The sequence below is a fragment of the Chlamydotis macqueenii genome, chromosome 2 (genome assembly GCF_036417535.1).
Source record: "Chlamydotis macqueenii isolate bChlMac1 chromosome 2, bChlMac1.mat, whole genome shotgun sequence".
Classification (NCBI taxonomy): Eukaryota; Metazoa; Chordata; class Aves; order Otidiformes; family Otididae; genus Chlamydotis; species Chlamydotis macqueenii.
In genome coordinates, this window is record NC_141557.1 from 112,903,013 (window position 1) to 112,919,689 (window position 16,677).

The 16,677-nt window shown below is 35.9% G+C and overlaps 1 protein-coding gene across 3 annotated transcripts in view; it reads right to left on the reverse strand.

Moving 5' to 3' along the window:
* ROCK1 (Rho associated coiled-coil containing protein kinase 1) overlaps positions 1–16,677 on the reverse strand; it is a 90,903-nt gene that overhangs the window by 36,313 nt on the left and 37,913 nt on the right. For all 3 annotated transcript variants that reach the window (XR_015257679.1, XM_086740697.1, XM_010129313.2), the window contains 10 exons: positions 16,379–16,516; positions 15,001–15,176; positions 12,076–12,160; positions 10,086–10,230; positions 9,672–9,810; positions 8,705–8,796; positions 8,320–8,479; positions 5,847–5,913; positions 1,676–1,764; positions 16–64 (listed from right to left, as the gene is read on the reverse strand). Coding sequence is in view for 2 of the 3 variants with exons in the window: in XM_086740697.1 (XP_086596823.1) it covers positions 16–64; positions 1,676–1,764; positions 5,847–5,913; positions 8,320–8,479; positions 8,705–8,796; positions 9,672–9,810; positions 10,086–10,230; positions 12,076–12,160; positions 15,001–15,176; positions 16,379–16,516 (1,140 nt within the window). In the remaining variant the exon portion in view is untranslated. The remainder of the gene's footprint in view (positions 1–15; positions 65–1,675; positions 1,765–5,846; positions 5,914–8,319; positions 8,480–8,704; positions 8,797–9,671; positions 9,811–10,085; positions 10,231–12,075; positions 12,161–15,000; positions 15,177–16,378; positions 16,517–16,677) is intronic.

Consider the following 16,677-nt stretch of genomic DNA (forward strand, 5'->3'; position numbering starts at 1 on the left):
AGGAAAAAAAATTACCTCTTCATCCAGTTCTTTTGTTATCTTGTCTAGCTTTATGTTTGAAGATCTAAAAATAAACCAAAATCACTTGAATGATATTTGAGAAGGACACATTATACATACTGTTTTTCTAGTGAAATAATTTGTGACAGTTACTAAACTGAATATTTATATTTTGGCTATTTATTTTGCAATAAATATTTGAAACTGAAGAAAACAATCAATCATCGGAAATAATTGTAAAATATATTATTAAGTATTTATCAGCTTTGCTGCTGATATATATGCAAAACTTTAGGTACCACATGTTCTCCCTTAATCTGCAAATGTAAAAACAGTGTGTTTACACAACAGGCTACCATTAAAATTAGAATACCCTGGTAAACCGCTAAAACTTCCTCTAGTTGTGAGCTTTCCAAATACCTAAATTGGTTCATTAATTCAACAGCAGACAGCTCCCTACTATGTATAAGGATATATGGATAACAATATTTTTAAGTTTCTCTGTTGAAGCAATGTATTAGAACACAGTACTATAGAGAGAGTGAGGTTAAGTGCACAGTAAAACCTCAGTTAACTGGCAATAAACAGCAACACATCCATTGCATTTTTGTAGCTAGCTATCCCTCTTCAAAGAGACAACAAAAAGGAACAGATAATGTTACCTGGCAGGTACAACAAGAAGCAGTTACAGCAATATATCTTAACTACTAACTCTGCAGTAAACGGTATGACATATCAGAAGACACACTGTTGTGCTCTGACAGCTTCAGTAGTCCAGCAGGAAGACAGTTACTGAATATCTTTCAAACAACGTACATCCTGCTTGTGGAAAGCAATCAGGACACGTGAACAGTGAAGCTGTGTTTAAGTAAGCAACAGTGTCAACACAGTCTGAATTCCCAGTAGATCATTTTGGCTGCCAGTTCCCACATAAGTAGCTTGTACAGCTACACACTATGGTCCTAATTCACAAGCCTAAACTCTTCCTATATCCTATACCTAGTGTCGTCTCCTGGCTTTATTTAGGTCTTTAGGAAAAGATTTCAAAAGAAGAAGGTAAGGGAAGGGGAATGTAGTTTACATGAATTTGAGCAAAAATTTCTGATTATCAGAAAAGATTAATTCCAGCTGTTTGTTTGTAAGTGTAGCTGCAAGAAACAGGCAAATTCTCATGTAACTATTTCTTCACATGGTAGAAACAAGACTTTAGAAAGCAAATAGTTGTTCTTACCTATCGGTCACAGGGAAGAAAAAAAAAAAAAAAAAAAAGGAATGTGGTCTTCCAACAAGTACCATGTATTTAGAAACCAGACAGTTAATTTTAATAATATATGCTGTATATACAGTATTTTACATTAAAAAAAAAGCAGTATGATCATTGTGTACCTCAGTCCAATAAAACATCTGAATTCAGAGCATTGGGTAAACTCAAACATTCAAGGTTAGAAAGAATGAGTTACATGGGTGCCAATGAAAACAAAACATTTTCTTCATACTATATTCAACAAAACCACTCAAATATTGGTTTAGAATTACTTAAACCTGTGCCTGGAACTCCCTTGGAGAACTACAGTACCATTTTTAGTGTTATTCTGGTAATCCCTAAAGCAGTAATACAGACCTGAAGTGTTAGATGTATTTAAGTTATGTAAACAAATAAAGTTCAAAGTCTCACCTGCACTTTTGCTCCATTTCATCTTTCAACTGCATTTCATTATGTAGTTGTTCTTCCAACTCATAGATCATCTTCTGCATATTGTCCAGCTTTAAATATATATTTGACATGAAAGAACATGCATTAAATTTTACAACTTTAAAAAAGTATTTCAGAATATTCAGTTCTGCTTATGTTGTATCACAGTTTACTAATTTCTATGTAAACCCCAGATTTTTACCTTATAAAATGTGATCCCCCCCCTCCAAATTCTAAAAAGAAAAAAAAAAGAAAAAAAAAAAAGAAAAAAGTTAATTACAAGATGCAGTTTTATCATTCAAAGGCACATAACATTTTAGAGTTCTGAATAGTTCTGTCAAAATTGATGGGGCTAAGCCAAGTTAAATCCTCTTTGTTTTAACTGTCTTCAGAATCAAACTAAAGATATCATGGCAAAGATATAAGAAAGCATTTTAATTAGTCTCAGAATTTCTTTATCTATCATGAACTACCACATGTATTTGCAACACATCTGCAAGCTCTCAACAGTTCAGGAAGCAGAACCAGTCCTGTTATTTATTAGCAATGAGGGGGAAAATGCCCTTAACATTTATTTAGTCAGAGATAATTTTTACAGCTAGCACTGTATTAAGGTTTGAAAATAGTAACAAGCTTCAGCTATTAATACAGAACATTACTGTATAGCATGTACTGTTTGCCAGAAGATAAATTCCGAAATTCATTCTTTTCATGTGGTCTCAAAATATCTCCTTTCTCCTGGATCTCTGGGCACAATAATCCCAACTCCAGCATCAGCAAAATCCTCAATTAACAACAAGATGGTGTCAACTTTGAGGAAGCTCATTAAGTCAACCACGTACTGATTCACTCTTTTAAACCTTTTTGCTGATCTTGTCAGGATCCCAGTCTTATTTAGCTTTCCCATATTTCCCTCAACTCTCTTGGAACTGCATAGAGAAGAATTACTGTCCTAACCTAGACACTCTTCAAAGCAACATACTCAAGTGTTCTGACCCTTTGCTTTCTTGTTCCTTATTCTAACTTCAAAAACTCCAACAATTGCCTGACCCCTTTTGCACAATCATCTCAGAAAAATGAAGTTTCTCCTACACCCACTCTTACTTTTTTTCTTTTCCTGCAAAATACGCTTACAGAAACCAGAACTGCTCACTAAGATCACAAAAAGGCAAAAAAATCACACTTTTCTCCAGTCTTTCTTGAGGGCAACAGTAAGTGTTCTCAACAAGGACTGCCCTCTGTACAGTCCTAAACTAAGATTTCAGTTTGGAGGCATACTGTAGCATGAGAAAGTTACAGGTGAGATTATTTTTGCCTACTTCCAGACAGGCATTTTTCTTACTTCCTACTTTCAATCTGTTCTCCTTCCCACTGCAGCAGGAAATAAAATCATGGAGCACTCAGGTGCTGTCAAGAACTGGAGATCCTTCCTCATGACCTTTGAAGGTCCCTCCCAACCCTAACCGTTCTATGATTCTATTTCCTCCTTTTTCCTTCTGCATTCTTAAGCTACTCTGAAGTTTTCAAAGGAAAAACACAGACATGGTGACTGAGGGCTAATCAGAAACTAGATATTTGATATATTCACCACTCTATTTATATATTTACCACTATCTATCCCAAAGCCTTGAGAGAGCAAGGAAATATTGGAAGAAACAGACTTCTCAGCACTTACAGAACAGCTGTGAAAACCAATTATTGATGTGACAGAGAACATAACACCATGTAGATGAGAACGGTTGTAGTTAAAAACCACAGAGATGGCCTCTAAATCTAATCTTTGAGGAAAACAGAAGGAGGATTAGTACATAACCCATTTATCTCCGTGGCATGAACCACTGAGAAATAAAGCAAGAAGCAAGACTATCTAAAGGCTAGCTCTCACTTTAGTAAAAAGGAACCACAGCTAATGCACAAAAATTAAGGATAAAGAAGTTTCAAAATAATTGCTCTTCCAATTCTTGGTTACTCATTTTGTAGCCCTTCCAGACAGGCTGCATAGACAAACTAAATGGGACAGATAAGGAAGAGGTCTTCAACTGAGCCATTTCTGAATGCTTTTATAGTGCTGTACCCCAACAGGTCTATCTAAGCTAGCTGAGCAGTCTAATTACATTAGTAGAAGACAACAAGCTTCCAGAGAAGTTTTGCACAATCTGATAGCAACAGATTAATTGAAGAAAATCCTGAGTTACAATTAACTCAGTAGAAAAGCATTCCTTTACGGTTTAGTATCTTCTCAGTTTCTATTTTGAGTAGGAGGTGGAGGAGGAAAGGAATATGGAAAAGCCTGCCTACAGCAGAGAAGCCAAGAAAAATCCCTCTGGAACTGCCCTTTTTATTTTGTTGTTTGGTTTTTTTGTTGTTTTTAAAATCATCACAGCGTAGCATGTCTGGTTCTGCATCCTGAGCAATGAAGAAAACCAAAGACCCAGTGTAAAAGAATCTGTTAATCTCCTCTTTCTTAATATCTGTTTACAGGTGGTTATGGTAGCACTAAACTAAATAATCGGATCTTCAAAGAGGTCTGAAATTCAGTTAAAGGACATTAAATTCAATTTTTCTCCAACTTCATGGCCTAATTCAGTGAAGCTTACACACTTGCAAAATGCAATTAATTTCTTGGAAATTTCTGGCCCTCAGTCCCTCCCAGAAGATACTCAGTACCATTCCAAAATGCAGACAGAGTAGGTAACTCTTGTGCTGTATTCCCAGAACGAATTAATTTGCTAACCATGTATCACCATTACCGTTTTCATTGCAGCATGTAATGAAAGAAAAACAGCTCAGAAAGAACTGTGGGGTAAAAACACCTTGTAGTAAAGACTTAACTTCTATTCAAGCCTCTGTATATCACTCATATCTTTCCAGCGCTTCACCTTCCAAAACTGTTAAAATCACAAGACATTCAAATACACCTGACAATACAGACAGGACCCTTGAGGTATCTTTAACTATAAGCAAGTGCCTGTATCACACTAGTTGTGCCAAGTCCATTCAGGAACTCTCTTCAAAGTCAACAAAAGGCCAGCACATAGCTTTAAGTATCTGCAAATATTTGAAAGTCTGGCTCTGTTTTTAATTTTACCATATCAAAAGTCAAATCCTTATGAGGAAAACAAAATTTACGGAACACACCAACATATACAAAGAAATCAAGACACTTCAATGCTTAAAAAATTCAGTTAACCCAACGAAATATATGATCAGTTCCCCTGCCCTTTACAAATTTTCTCTGGGTAATATCATATATCATTAAAACCTTTATATTGCAAGTTTAAGAGAAAAGGGAACATGCATCAATATTTGCTTCTCTTCTACTTTAAATGGAAAACATAACAGAACAAAATACTAACAGAGTAAATCGTAGTCAAAGCCAAGAAGATTTGTTTTAAAGTTAATTATCAATTTTTTGACAATGTTTTCTTCTGGAAAGAATGTAATCCATAAAATATCAGACCATTCTAAGGGAATAGCTTGATTTACACCAGAAGTTGCACAGAATCCAAGCAGGCCTTATTTCCAATACCTCAGTGTACCTTCCCGGAAACCTGACTGCCAAGAAGCTTGAGAAGCAGTAACTTAAAGAATTCCTGAACTTTTCTTGCTTGGTGAACTGCTCTAAAAATGCAGATCCTCATTGCCCCAATTCCCAACAGCCTGTGGGACACTCTTGGTAAGGAACAGAATACCCAAGCTTGGCACATTATCTACCACCTCCCACTTAGTTCATAGGAAGTCCAACTCCAACGTTAAACTGTCAGATTGCTGGAAAGCCCAAGCTTCCCACCACACTCACATCCAGACTCCACGACTGCCACAAAACCAGTGCACACCTGGGATTCACAAGGCACACTAAAAATACAGCACAAACACTTTCATATTTCTGAAGATAAAAACTGTGAATCCAGTTCCACAAAAAGAGTATGCAGTTTCAGCTATTTTATCCCAATTCTGGAAAAGCAACTGAAATTCTGCCTTTCCAATAACTTTACTAGGCAAGCGATACTAAATAGTTAAAATTTATGCATTGATTTCCCATATTCCAAGCACTAAATTAATTTGAGACGTTTAGACCTCAAACAGTTTATTCCCATATATGCAATAGATTCTTTATTAGGATCCCACAAAGTTAAAAATCAGTGAGACATACCAAACTTTTGTCCACACTGGAGCCTGTTCTGTTATCATTGGAATTTTCTGCAGAGACAGCCAAGTACCTGTAACGACATTTTAAAAGTTTTATTTTAAGAGTTGTTTAAAAGCAAGGTTATGAAAAAAACAGAATACAATCATCCTAAAACATAACCCCCAGAGTTTTTGCTTCAAAATGTGGATAACTAAATAATAACATAATCAGATTTTTTTCATTTCTGTATTTATTATAATTTATGATTTAAGCATATTTAATTATAAACCTCAGATATTTTATTGTAAAGGCTAAAGTAGAAAGCTGCAGTAGAAGATCTCCAGAAAAAAGGATTTCTGCCAAATACTAATATAATCACTTTTCTTTTTTTAATAACCATTAAAAAAATCTTTTCTTTCCATGGTTACAACACTCTCATTGGCTTTTATCCCATAAATATTTACTCAGGCACTTATGCAGCAAGGAACAGCAATGAAGTGAACTCTGCAGAGATTGTGTAACTTCCAACAAAAGTTACTAAGAGTTCCACACAGAGAAAGTTTGCCTTGAAGCCAGTGTTCTTATTTTATGTAAGTGTTTTCTAAAAATACCACAAATTTCTATTTGTCATGATTCTGAAAAGTCAGGTAAATAAATACAAATCACTGTCTTCAAATACCAAAGGAATTTGATGTGATATTCTTGGTCTGATAACTGATCTTGAGAGACGTAACACGTCTCTAACTGCATCCAATTATGTGAGGAAAAATTCTCCAGCACACGAACTGAGGAAAATGGACACATCCTCTTTTTTGTTTCACATGCGTATTTTTGCACATACAAAAACCTCTCCAAAAGATCAAGGAGGGTAAAATCAAAGACATTTCCAAAGCCATGGTCAAATTAAACATCAAGACTGCTTTCAGACAATCAGATGACAAAGAGGAAATGGAACAGTTTGCTCCAGAAAGGGGCTTGTTGTCTTGAGTACAAGAAGCCACCATATTTTGCACACCAGGGCTGCTGGCAGAGCACCAGCTCCATCAGAATTCAGAAGGGAACAAACAAGCCAGACAGGGCTGCAAAGTGTTCTCAGCTAGTGTTCAGAAATCTGTGTTATAGGTGAAGTTCAATAATAAACAACCAATATTTCCTAGTTGCTTCAGACTTTTCAAGGCTATCACACCAGCGGAATATGATAGGACAAAATTCAATTCTAAGACAGCACTCCAGTTCTAGTAAGTCTACAGTTAGTTATCTACTAGTCTACAGTTAGTTATCTACTAGTAAGTTATGACAGTATTTAGTAGCAGAGTTCTTCAATGACAGTCAAACACAGCTATGTAGTTCTCTAAATTCCTGATACTATCCCCCAAGAAGGAAGAGGGGGAGAGAAAAAATTCTGTTATTAACAAGCTTCTGTAAGCTTCTTCACCTTCTTGATAAAATATTCCAAAATCTTCCTGCAAGGCAAAAATTAAGACTTTTTAAAATTATAGACCAAAATCAGAACAGCAGGTGAAATTTCTTAATGACTGAACTCACACAAACTGTATGCAAAGCTTGCAAGTCCTTCTACGCCTAACTATGCAGAAAGCAAGAACAAATCCAACTCTTTGCAGAGATGGAAAAAATTTTCACCACAGGCTTGGAAAAGTGGTTCCTCTTATATCCAAGAACGAAAACCAGATTTATTTCCTTTAAAGCTTTCCTATCCAGAAATGCTATTAAAACTAGTAGTGACTATCTGACATGTTCTAGTAGAAGTTTTAGCCCATTTTAAGCCTGACTGACACCCATCACAATTAAAAGCGGCTTTCAAAGTAAGAAAAAGCTATTAAGATATTCGAATATAGATAGATCTATCCATAGTGCCTACAATAATAAAGATTCTTAAAAGTATGAATTAATATAATTTTAACTGATGTAATTTAAAGTCACCTAAGCAACAGTGAAAACTGTAAAGCATCAGTCTCACTCTGCAGTGCAAGAGTACTTTGGGAAAAAAAAAATTATGAAGCAGGTAACAGGCAAACAGAAAATATTTTATTTCTAGTAAGCCAAGGTTTAATTTATGATACGCTAAAACACTGAGGTAAAGTATGGAAACTTCACATACCACTTAGGAACAGTACTTTGTAATAAAACAGTGACATTCCTATGCCCGATTCATGACTCTACATATATAATTCAGTGCTCTGCAGGCAGCTGTCCTTAGTACCAGCAAGAGTGGATTTCTGCTGCTTAGCTTCTGCAGCATCACTATATAACATCCTTAATGCAGAATAAGATATTCACTAATTCAGTGTGATATTTTAAGGTACTGATGACTAGCAGTCCTGGTTATCATTATCTACATGTCAACAATGTACAATTTATTAGGATTCTGAATCACTAATAAGAATCTGAAAAGGCTTATATCAAAATATCGGTTGGTAAGAGTCCGAAACCACGTCAACAAAAGAATACACCATTAGCGTGCTTTCCACATACATACCGACGGTTGCTGTAGTATGTAAATCCTACAAAAGGAAGCTGGTTGCCCACAAATGCTTTTGGTATTGGAAATGTTTCTTCCTCTCCTTTGTCTTCTTCCAGATCATCAAAATTACTAGTGTCAATGTCACTACTTAAGTCAGGCACAACTGGTGCTACAGCTAGGAAAAAAAAGCAGCACAGTACAATAATGATCACTGTATTACTCAAGTGATACAATCAAGAATTTCAGGAGAGAGTTTATCTTTGGTATCTAAGAAATCTTTTTCCTTGGTACAGAGTAAACAAAACTTTAAATTCCATTAAAAAGAAATATAGTAATCCTTTTGCTAACATAATACATAAGTAAAAGAGATCACTGTCTCTGAGAAAAGCATTATACTTACTGTCTCTGAGAGTTTCCCAAGCCCATTGATCATTTTTGAAGAAAAGGTGCCGTTTAATTTCTTCTACGCCATTTCGTCCTAGCCTTACTTCCCTGTTTTGGTTAAGCATGGAAGATTACATAAATTATTCTGAAGAAAAGACTCGTTCTAAAGCATAATCTAACAACAAAGACTAAAAATAACCTCTCAAACTAAGCTAAGAAATAGACATATCTCAAAGTTTTCACATGAAGACATCTATAGAAGCCCAGCAGCTACATTTCAGAATACAGTGTGGTTTTAAGTCTGGTCCAAAAAAAAAGTCCCACTGCTACTGTTTCCATCATCATAGACTGGCTAGGCAGCTGCCACGCAGCAGCTAGATTCCACTTTTTCCTAGGAGTTCATACTGCTGTTTATATCCCATGCACCCCAGCAAATGCAGCAGCCGTCCTCCTTCATAGCATCATTTCTCAAGCAAAGGTTACGGTTATATTAGTAAGTAGTGTAGGTACAACAGCAGTGTACTCACAAAGACCTAACACCCACATTTCAGATGGGCCTCCTTTGGGCTCACTCTACCCTGATCCTGAATGCCCATTAAGAGCTGGGAGTGCATTAGTGGCACTCCTGAAACGCAACTTTTGCTTTAGCTTTATCCAAAAGGAATCAGTTTTGCATGCCCCTCAACACTGTGCAACACAGACCAAGGTAGCAGTAGCTGTTACTATGGAATAACACTTCATACTTAAACTACATTTATAAGGTAGACATACCCATAGTAGCAGGACTTCCCTTCCCCCAGTACACATACCTTACTAACACAAAGAGCAGCAGCAACCATTGATGATTCCTCTCCCAAATACTCACTTCTGTTGAGCAGTTTAGAAACCCACACAAAACAAATACATATATATATTCTTTCAATACGAGAAGAAATTATCTTAATGAAGGCTTACTTTCATTTTGAGTTAAGTTTAAATCTTACCTATCTGTTAAAAAGGCACAAATAAGGTTTTTTGCCTCTTTAGAAATCTCATTGTCATCAGGGAAAGTAAGGGAGTTCTTATGGTTCATAATCTTACTGTATGTTCCAACCAAAGAATCTGCATAAAAAGGTGTATCACCTGAAAAAGTAGCAACATAAAAATTAAGCAGATAAAAAGTAATGTAGATTTGATTTATAATCTTTGAACTACATACACAACAATGTAAGCAAGAAGAGGTGAAGACAAACATTTGAGAACTGTGCCAGAATATTTCTAAAACATATTCTGTAAATGCCATGATCAGTAAATCACAGCTTATGTCAAAAGAGTAATAAAATAAACAGAAACAAAAGTGATTTCAACATGGAGTCTAGTTAAGTAGTGTAGTCAATTCTGATTATCCTACTACTCACCTACAAGCATCTCATACAAAAAGACTCCAACTGACCACCAGTCGCATTCTCGCCCATAGTAACCATCACCACCCTGGGACTTCAATACTTCAGGAGAGATATAGTCTGGTGTTCCCACAGCCGTATCACATCGTACCATACCTTCCTACAAAGAGAAGGAAAACAGCCAGGCCCAAATATAAGATCCAAAATTGCAAGCTATTTCCAAGAGTTTATGCAGTCTAAGCAACATCAACAAATCAACATCAACTTTTGTCAACAAATGCTCTTTTATGAATGGGTATTTCAACATCTTTAAATTCAAAGCTACTAAATCCAGAACAAAGCACCAGATCTGTCACAGTGGAAGTTACCTTAAAGACCTCAGTTAATATCAAGAAGTAATCAGAACTACATCTAGGCCCTGTAAATACTGCAAAGCTTCTCCTGCTCTTGCCGGTATAAATGTGTCATACGCTGACAGGATGTACCAGAAACAGTGGAAGATCCTCTGTTAACATAAACATGTCAACATCAGGGATTTTGCTGACAGCATCAGCTAAACTGCAAGTTTTTCACCTTTGATCCAATATACTTAATGCCAGGAAGACTAAATGTAGACAGGGCCTTGAAACTCTAAGTAGACTTCAACCAGGTAACAGATGAGAAGATTGTTTGATTTTCCTCATGCCCCTGAGAAAGGGCTGGTAGAACAGGGATCAGTCACACTGGAGCTTACATCTAGAATGCTGAACCTGCAACCACGGGCCATTCAGGCACTTGTGAAATAATCCTGTGCCATTCCCAGAAACGGATCAGTAGAAAAATTTGCATAAAAATGTATAACTAAGTAAATATAACAAATACAAATCCAATGTTGCATATACAGCAAATCCAGAATGCACCTAAATTAAGCTCCTATGCTGAGCAGTTTCTCTCCCACAGAGTAACATTTCTCTTTCAAAAGACTAGAGGAACCCAAGATCAGGCTCAAGACTACTAAGCTAGCTTTGTTTAGAACAGCACAAAGTGTAAAATGTTATTGACGTGAGTTTACTTCTGTAATGCTAATATACAGCAAAGTTTTGTATATTCTTTCTTTCATTTTTTTTTTGGCACTTACAGCTTAAATGCTAGGATAATGTTTTCCCTCATTGTTAAGAACACAAATCAGTCAAGGATAAATCTGTATTAAATCAAAATAAAGCCAAATTTTCTGTCAACTATTCCACTGAAGTGGACTGTTTGTGACTTAAGGCAACTCCTTGAATTTGTACACATAGCCTGCACTTGGTTTTCATTGCTGCCTTTTACTTACAGCAAAGTAGCTAAGTACAGTGATTTATCCAAAGCTCCTGGAATATACTGAGGACATAATGTACATATTACACAGACTCAATTAAACACCATGTATTTCAGATTGTTTTCCTCATATATATGTCCACGCTGACATAAACTAATCAGAGTTTCTGTTAGAGAACAACAGTGTTTCACAGTATGTGAAATACTGCTGTAAAATATATTTTTGGTGACCTCAGGAAACATTTAAATAAATAAATAATTCTATGACATTCTTTAACCCGTTTTCTTCAGGTTTGCCCTTTTGCTACATCAGTGTAAGGCTAATAAGTACAACTTGGATTCAGTGACTTGTACATCAGTTTTGATTCTTTCATTACTGACACTACGTAAAAACAATCTCACTTCTTTGCATTAACTTTTGATAGCCAAAGACTTAAAGAAATAATCCAGAGGATCTAGAGACAGTCAAAGGCTTGACTTCAGAAAGTTTCTCTAGGAAACAGTATAGAAGCTGATACAGTCCCTACTTCAAGAACCATTTCCACATTCTATGTTGCCACTGAATAGGATGCATAAATAACAATAATGGGAACAGAGTGGAACTTCCGATTCTTGCCACGTAGCTGAAAAGTGTTCAGAATATTTTCTTTTCACTTTTAAGCATGTTTTCCTTTCACAAACAGAAAAGTAAAATTAAAAACATGTTTACCTTGTTCATCTTCATACAAGTACCAAAATCTGCTAGTTTTAAGTGACCAGCTTTATCTAGCAGCATATTATCAGGCTTCACATCTCTGAAAGGAGAAATATATATTTGTTTAAAAGTAAATAAATCAATTTAACTTACGAAAACAATATATGTCAACTATTTTTCAGATGCAACATTGCAAGGAGAAACATCAACATGAAAGCATTTTTCTTCTGCTTTCTTTAAGTATCATGTCCAACACACAGACTGCTAAATCACAACTTTTAAATAAATTATAATGGCTGTAGGAATACAGTCTTAAGATACCCAGTTTAACAAATCTGGACATTCATCTTGAACTCCAAGTTCCTAAAAAACACTCACTGGTTGAAGTACCTCTCCACTAGGATCCAGCTACAGAAAAAAAAATCTATTTTGGTTCTGAGTTAGCGATCTCAAACAGACCTTGAAAACATAGTTTCATCTCTGTATCACTTCTATTTTAAGGGAACAAATTGATGTCATTCTCAGAATTATATAACATGAATAAATATTTTTCTATGGTTAAAAGGAATATTGCTTACGCTCTTTTCCACAAAGTACTTCCATTACAGAAAATAAGTTTTCATAACTGGTAAAGTAGCACATCTGATGTTATTAAATATAGTGACGCAAAATAATAGTAGGAAACAAGTATCAAGAAAGTGTAACATGAATTTCAGGAGAATGTTTATTTCTGGGACCTCAAAGGAAAACTCTGGCCATAAATGTGAAGTGCAGTGGAAACGTATCAGTATACTGAAAAAAACCCCTTTGTTTGGGAGAATTTTTTGTAAGAGCCCTGGTTCAACTGTCTGATCAAAGTACAGCTAACAGAGTTAGATCTGAAGTTACATTAGGTTTCTCAGGGTCAAATCCAGTCAAGTTTGAATTTTTTTGGAGGATACATTCCACAATCTCTCTAGGATTCTCTTCCACTGTTTGACCACTATCACAGTGAAAAAAAATATTTCCCTAGATGTAGAATAGCTAGATATTCCCTTACTGCAATTTGTGTCATCCATTGCCTTTCACCTTTTCAGTGTCCAGCTTCAAGTCTGGCTCCACATTTTCTATAAAGTCCCACTGGGCAGCTGGTGACTGAAGCTTTCTGTCTCACCTTAACACAGTTCAGGTTGAGAATGAAAATACAGTGCTGACCCCAGTATCAATCCTGGTAGCTGACTGTTGGCTGGACATTGTACTATGAGCACAACCCTTTGTTCTACCTATTCAAAATGTATCGTTCTAATCTGGCTACATGAAAAACCTTGTGAAGACAAACAATACACGCTGCTCGTCCCTCATCAGTGGAGCCCATCATCTCATCAAAGAAGTCAACTGGGTTGGTAAGGCATGCTTTAACCTTGGTAAATCCATGCAGGCTGTTCCCAATCATCTTACCATCCATGTGCTTGGAAATGGTTTCCTGAAAATTTACTCCATAAGATTCCCAAAGACTGCCCCCTTAGGCTGATTAGCCTGAAATTCCCCCAATCCTCCCCTTCTCAGGGCAAGATGAGTGTGCCATTTACTTCTTTCTAGTCATCAAGAATCTCCCAGTTGCCACAACCTTTCAAAAGTGACAAAAGAGCAGTGTCATAAGGACCCTGTGTAGCTCCCTCATGACCCTTGGGACATCCCACCTACTACCTTGAACATGTGCATGTCCAGTTTGCATAACAGACTCAGCTTGATCTTCCCCTGCCACAGTAATGCTTCACTCTCTCAACCTCTGCCATGAGGCACAGGCATCTGACGGGCCTGAAAACAGACCTTATCAACAGAGGCTGAGGCAAAGGCAGCAGCTTCAGCTGTTTCCATGTCCTTTGTCACTAGGCCCTTGATCCATTAAGTAAAGGGCCCACATTTTCATCAGTTTCTTTTCATTCCTCAGATTTGAGGAGAATAACCCCAGTAGAAAAATAATTTTTAAAAATCTGCTAGTGTCAAAATAATTTAAATTTTCAACACAAACCTTACTGTGCTGCTGGCAACTTCTAATGCCTGATTTCCAAAGCTTGCAATACACATGTACAGATGGTCTGTTCAGCCAGACAATTTAAGCACCAGACGTAGCATAGCTACATAATTAATGATGCTCTAGATCCTACTCAAGCAACAGATGAGTAGTTTGTTTTCCTTTGCTTTTTTGTAAAAGCTTATGTGTTATCACTGATCATCTGGCCAAATTACAAACTGAGAATTTATATACTACATCTTCCTCAAACTCTTCCTGCATTTTCTGTTGAAAAAGTTATTCTTCTGCTTCTAGTTAATACAATTGAAAGTTAATAACAGATAGAAGCTCAAACATAAAAAAGAAAAACTTCTCAACCTATCTGAGAAATGACTACATTTCACTTTAGGGCAAGTATATAATATGAAACTAAGCCAAGTCTCTCTGCTCTGCACCTCAATTTTCCATCTTGCCCCTTACAAGAAAACATGTGGCTGGGAGGTTTTCCTCACATTGTTCACAGATTCTTGTTTAATGAGTCATTGATGTCACCTGGGTCTTCAAAAGCAGAGCAGAGAATTAACAATTCCTTTCAGTGGATACTACTGCTATCAAATTCCTCAGATTTGTCTAATCAAAAGAAAAGGAATATTTTAGGGCCACCATGTTCATATCATTTTAGTTCTTGTATCTCTTGGTAAAGAGGGACAATTTTATTACTCCCCAAACTGAGGAACATCAGCCTGCTGAAAACCTTTGACTCTATCACCTCAAACTTGTGGTTTCTGATGGCAAGAACCTTTGTAGTTGTAAGATGGAATCATTATGAAATAATAATGAAGTAGTAACATAACAAATTTTAAGACTGCCTAAACAATTACTGAAATAATTCTGGCAGCACCAGGAGTAAAACAACACTGTGTAATAACGCTTTTTTTCTTTTTCACCTGTGGATAAAACCCATTGAGTGAATTGCATCTAATGCAAGTACAACTTCAGCAGTATAAAATCTTGCCCACTTCTCTGGAACATCGTAGTTGCTCATTAAATTCACAAGGTCCCCACCAGGCATGTATTCCATCACCATGTATAGGTAACGGTCATCTTGGAATGCATAAAATAACTGTAAAAAGCAAATAAATAAAAAAACAAGTCAGTGAATGTTCCAGTTATCTTTAATCTTTTGCTTGCTGAAAATCAAAGGAATTTCTGCACAAACTGATTTATAGCAATTCTGTTATTCTGTAACTACTGCAGCAACTTTGCATCATCCAGCAGACCTCCTAAAAAGGAATTAATCTCTAGAGTAAATTTCAGCCAGGTCTTCCATCCCTTTGTGTTCCAATGGAATGAGTACAGGCCTGTTAACAAATTAAGATTAATAAATTTGGTGCAATAATTTTTGAGATCATTTCAAAGAATGCTCATTGCATAAGAGGACAAAATGCTTCCTTACTCACTGGGATGCTAGTTGACAAAAATGTAAACATGAAACTAGTGTACTGCCTGATTCGCTCTGTGTTATCACTAAATATTTATTATTCTATTGTTAATGTATTTATTGTTTATAAAGTGAGTTTAAGTTTTAAACAATTAAGTAAAAATATCTCCCTTACAGTTGTCAATGTTCTGTTCAACAAGAGTACTCCGAATATACTTAAGTTTCCCAACTTAAAAGTTTTTTAAAATCACAGAAGCACTATCCTGGTCAACCACTCTCAAACAGAAAGTAGTTACCTATTTGATTTAGGTAAATCTTGAATGACTTTGTTTAATTCCAATCTAACAGAAGCATGAACATGCTTAAGGGTAAGAACAGTTTAAATGAACAAGTTAACATATACACACAATGCATGATGGTTGCTTCAGGTGCACTTCTTAGAATCTTCAAACACAATAATGCCCCCATAAAAATTGTCAGTAATAACACTGAAATGAGGAAAAAATAACCAGAATGGGCACAATTTGCAATCAAATATACACACAGAAATTAGAACATACAGAAGCTGTCTCGTAAGTATATCTTTCTTGTATGCTGGATGCCTCAAAGAATTCCTACAGAGCAGGCTCATCAACATATATATCTGGCAAAGAATTTTAATCATAAACAGAACAGCTTATCTTGTAAATGTTAAGACAAAATACAGTTTTGAGGCAAGTGCAGTATCTGCTATCCTGATGTTAATAATGTATTTACCTAACAGACCAATGAAGCCAAAAATATTTTGAAAAGCTAAAAATGAAAGCATGTAATTCCAAGTCATGCGGAGTTGTAATGAAACTATTACATAGTGACAATATTTTAAAATAAGAATATCACTATACCTGAACAACCCAAGGACTGTTAGCAAAAGCCATAATATCTCTTTCTTCCCAGAAGAATGCAGAATCTGATCTTTTTATCATCTCAAATTTGCTCAGAAGCTTCATAGCATACACTCTCCTTGAGGATTTATGCCTTACCTGTGAAGACAAATGTAACATACAGAACATATTAGTTTGCCACATTAACATATGAAGAACACCGCTGAATATATTACTTTTCCTGCTTCACTATTAAACAAGTTTTATAAAGAATTATATACTGTAGGTTTACAGAATAATTATATTCCATTATCTGACAA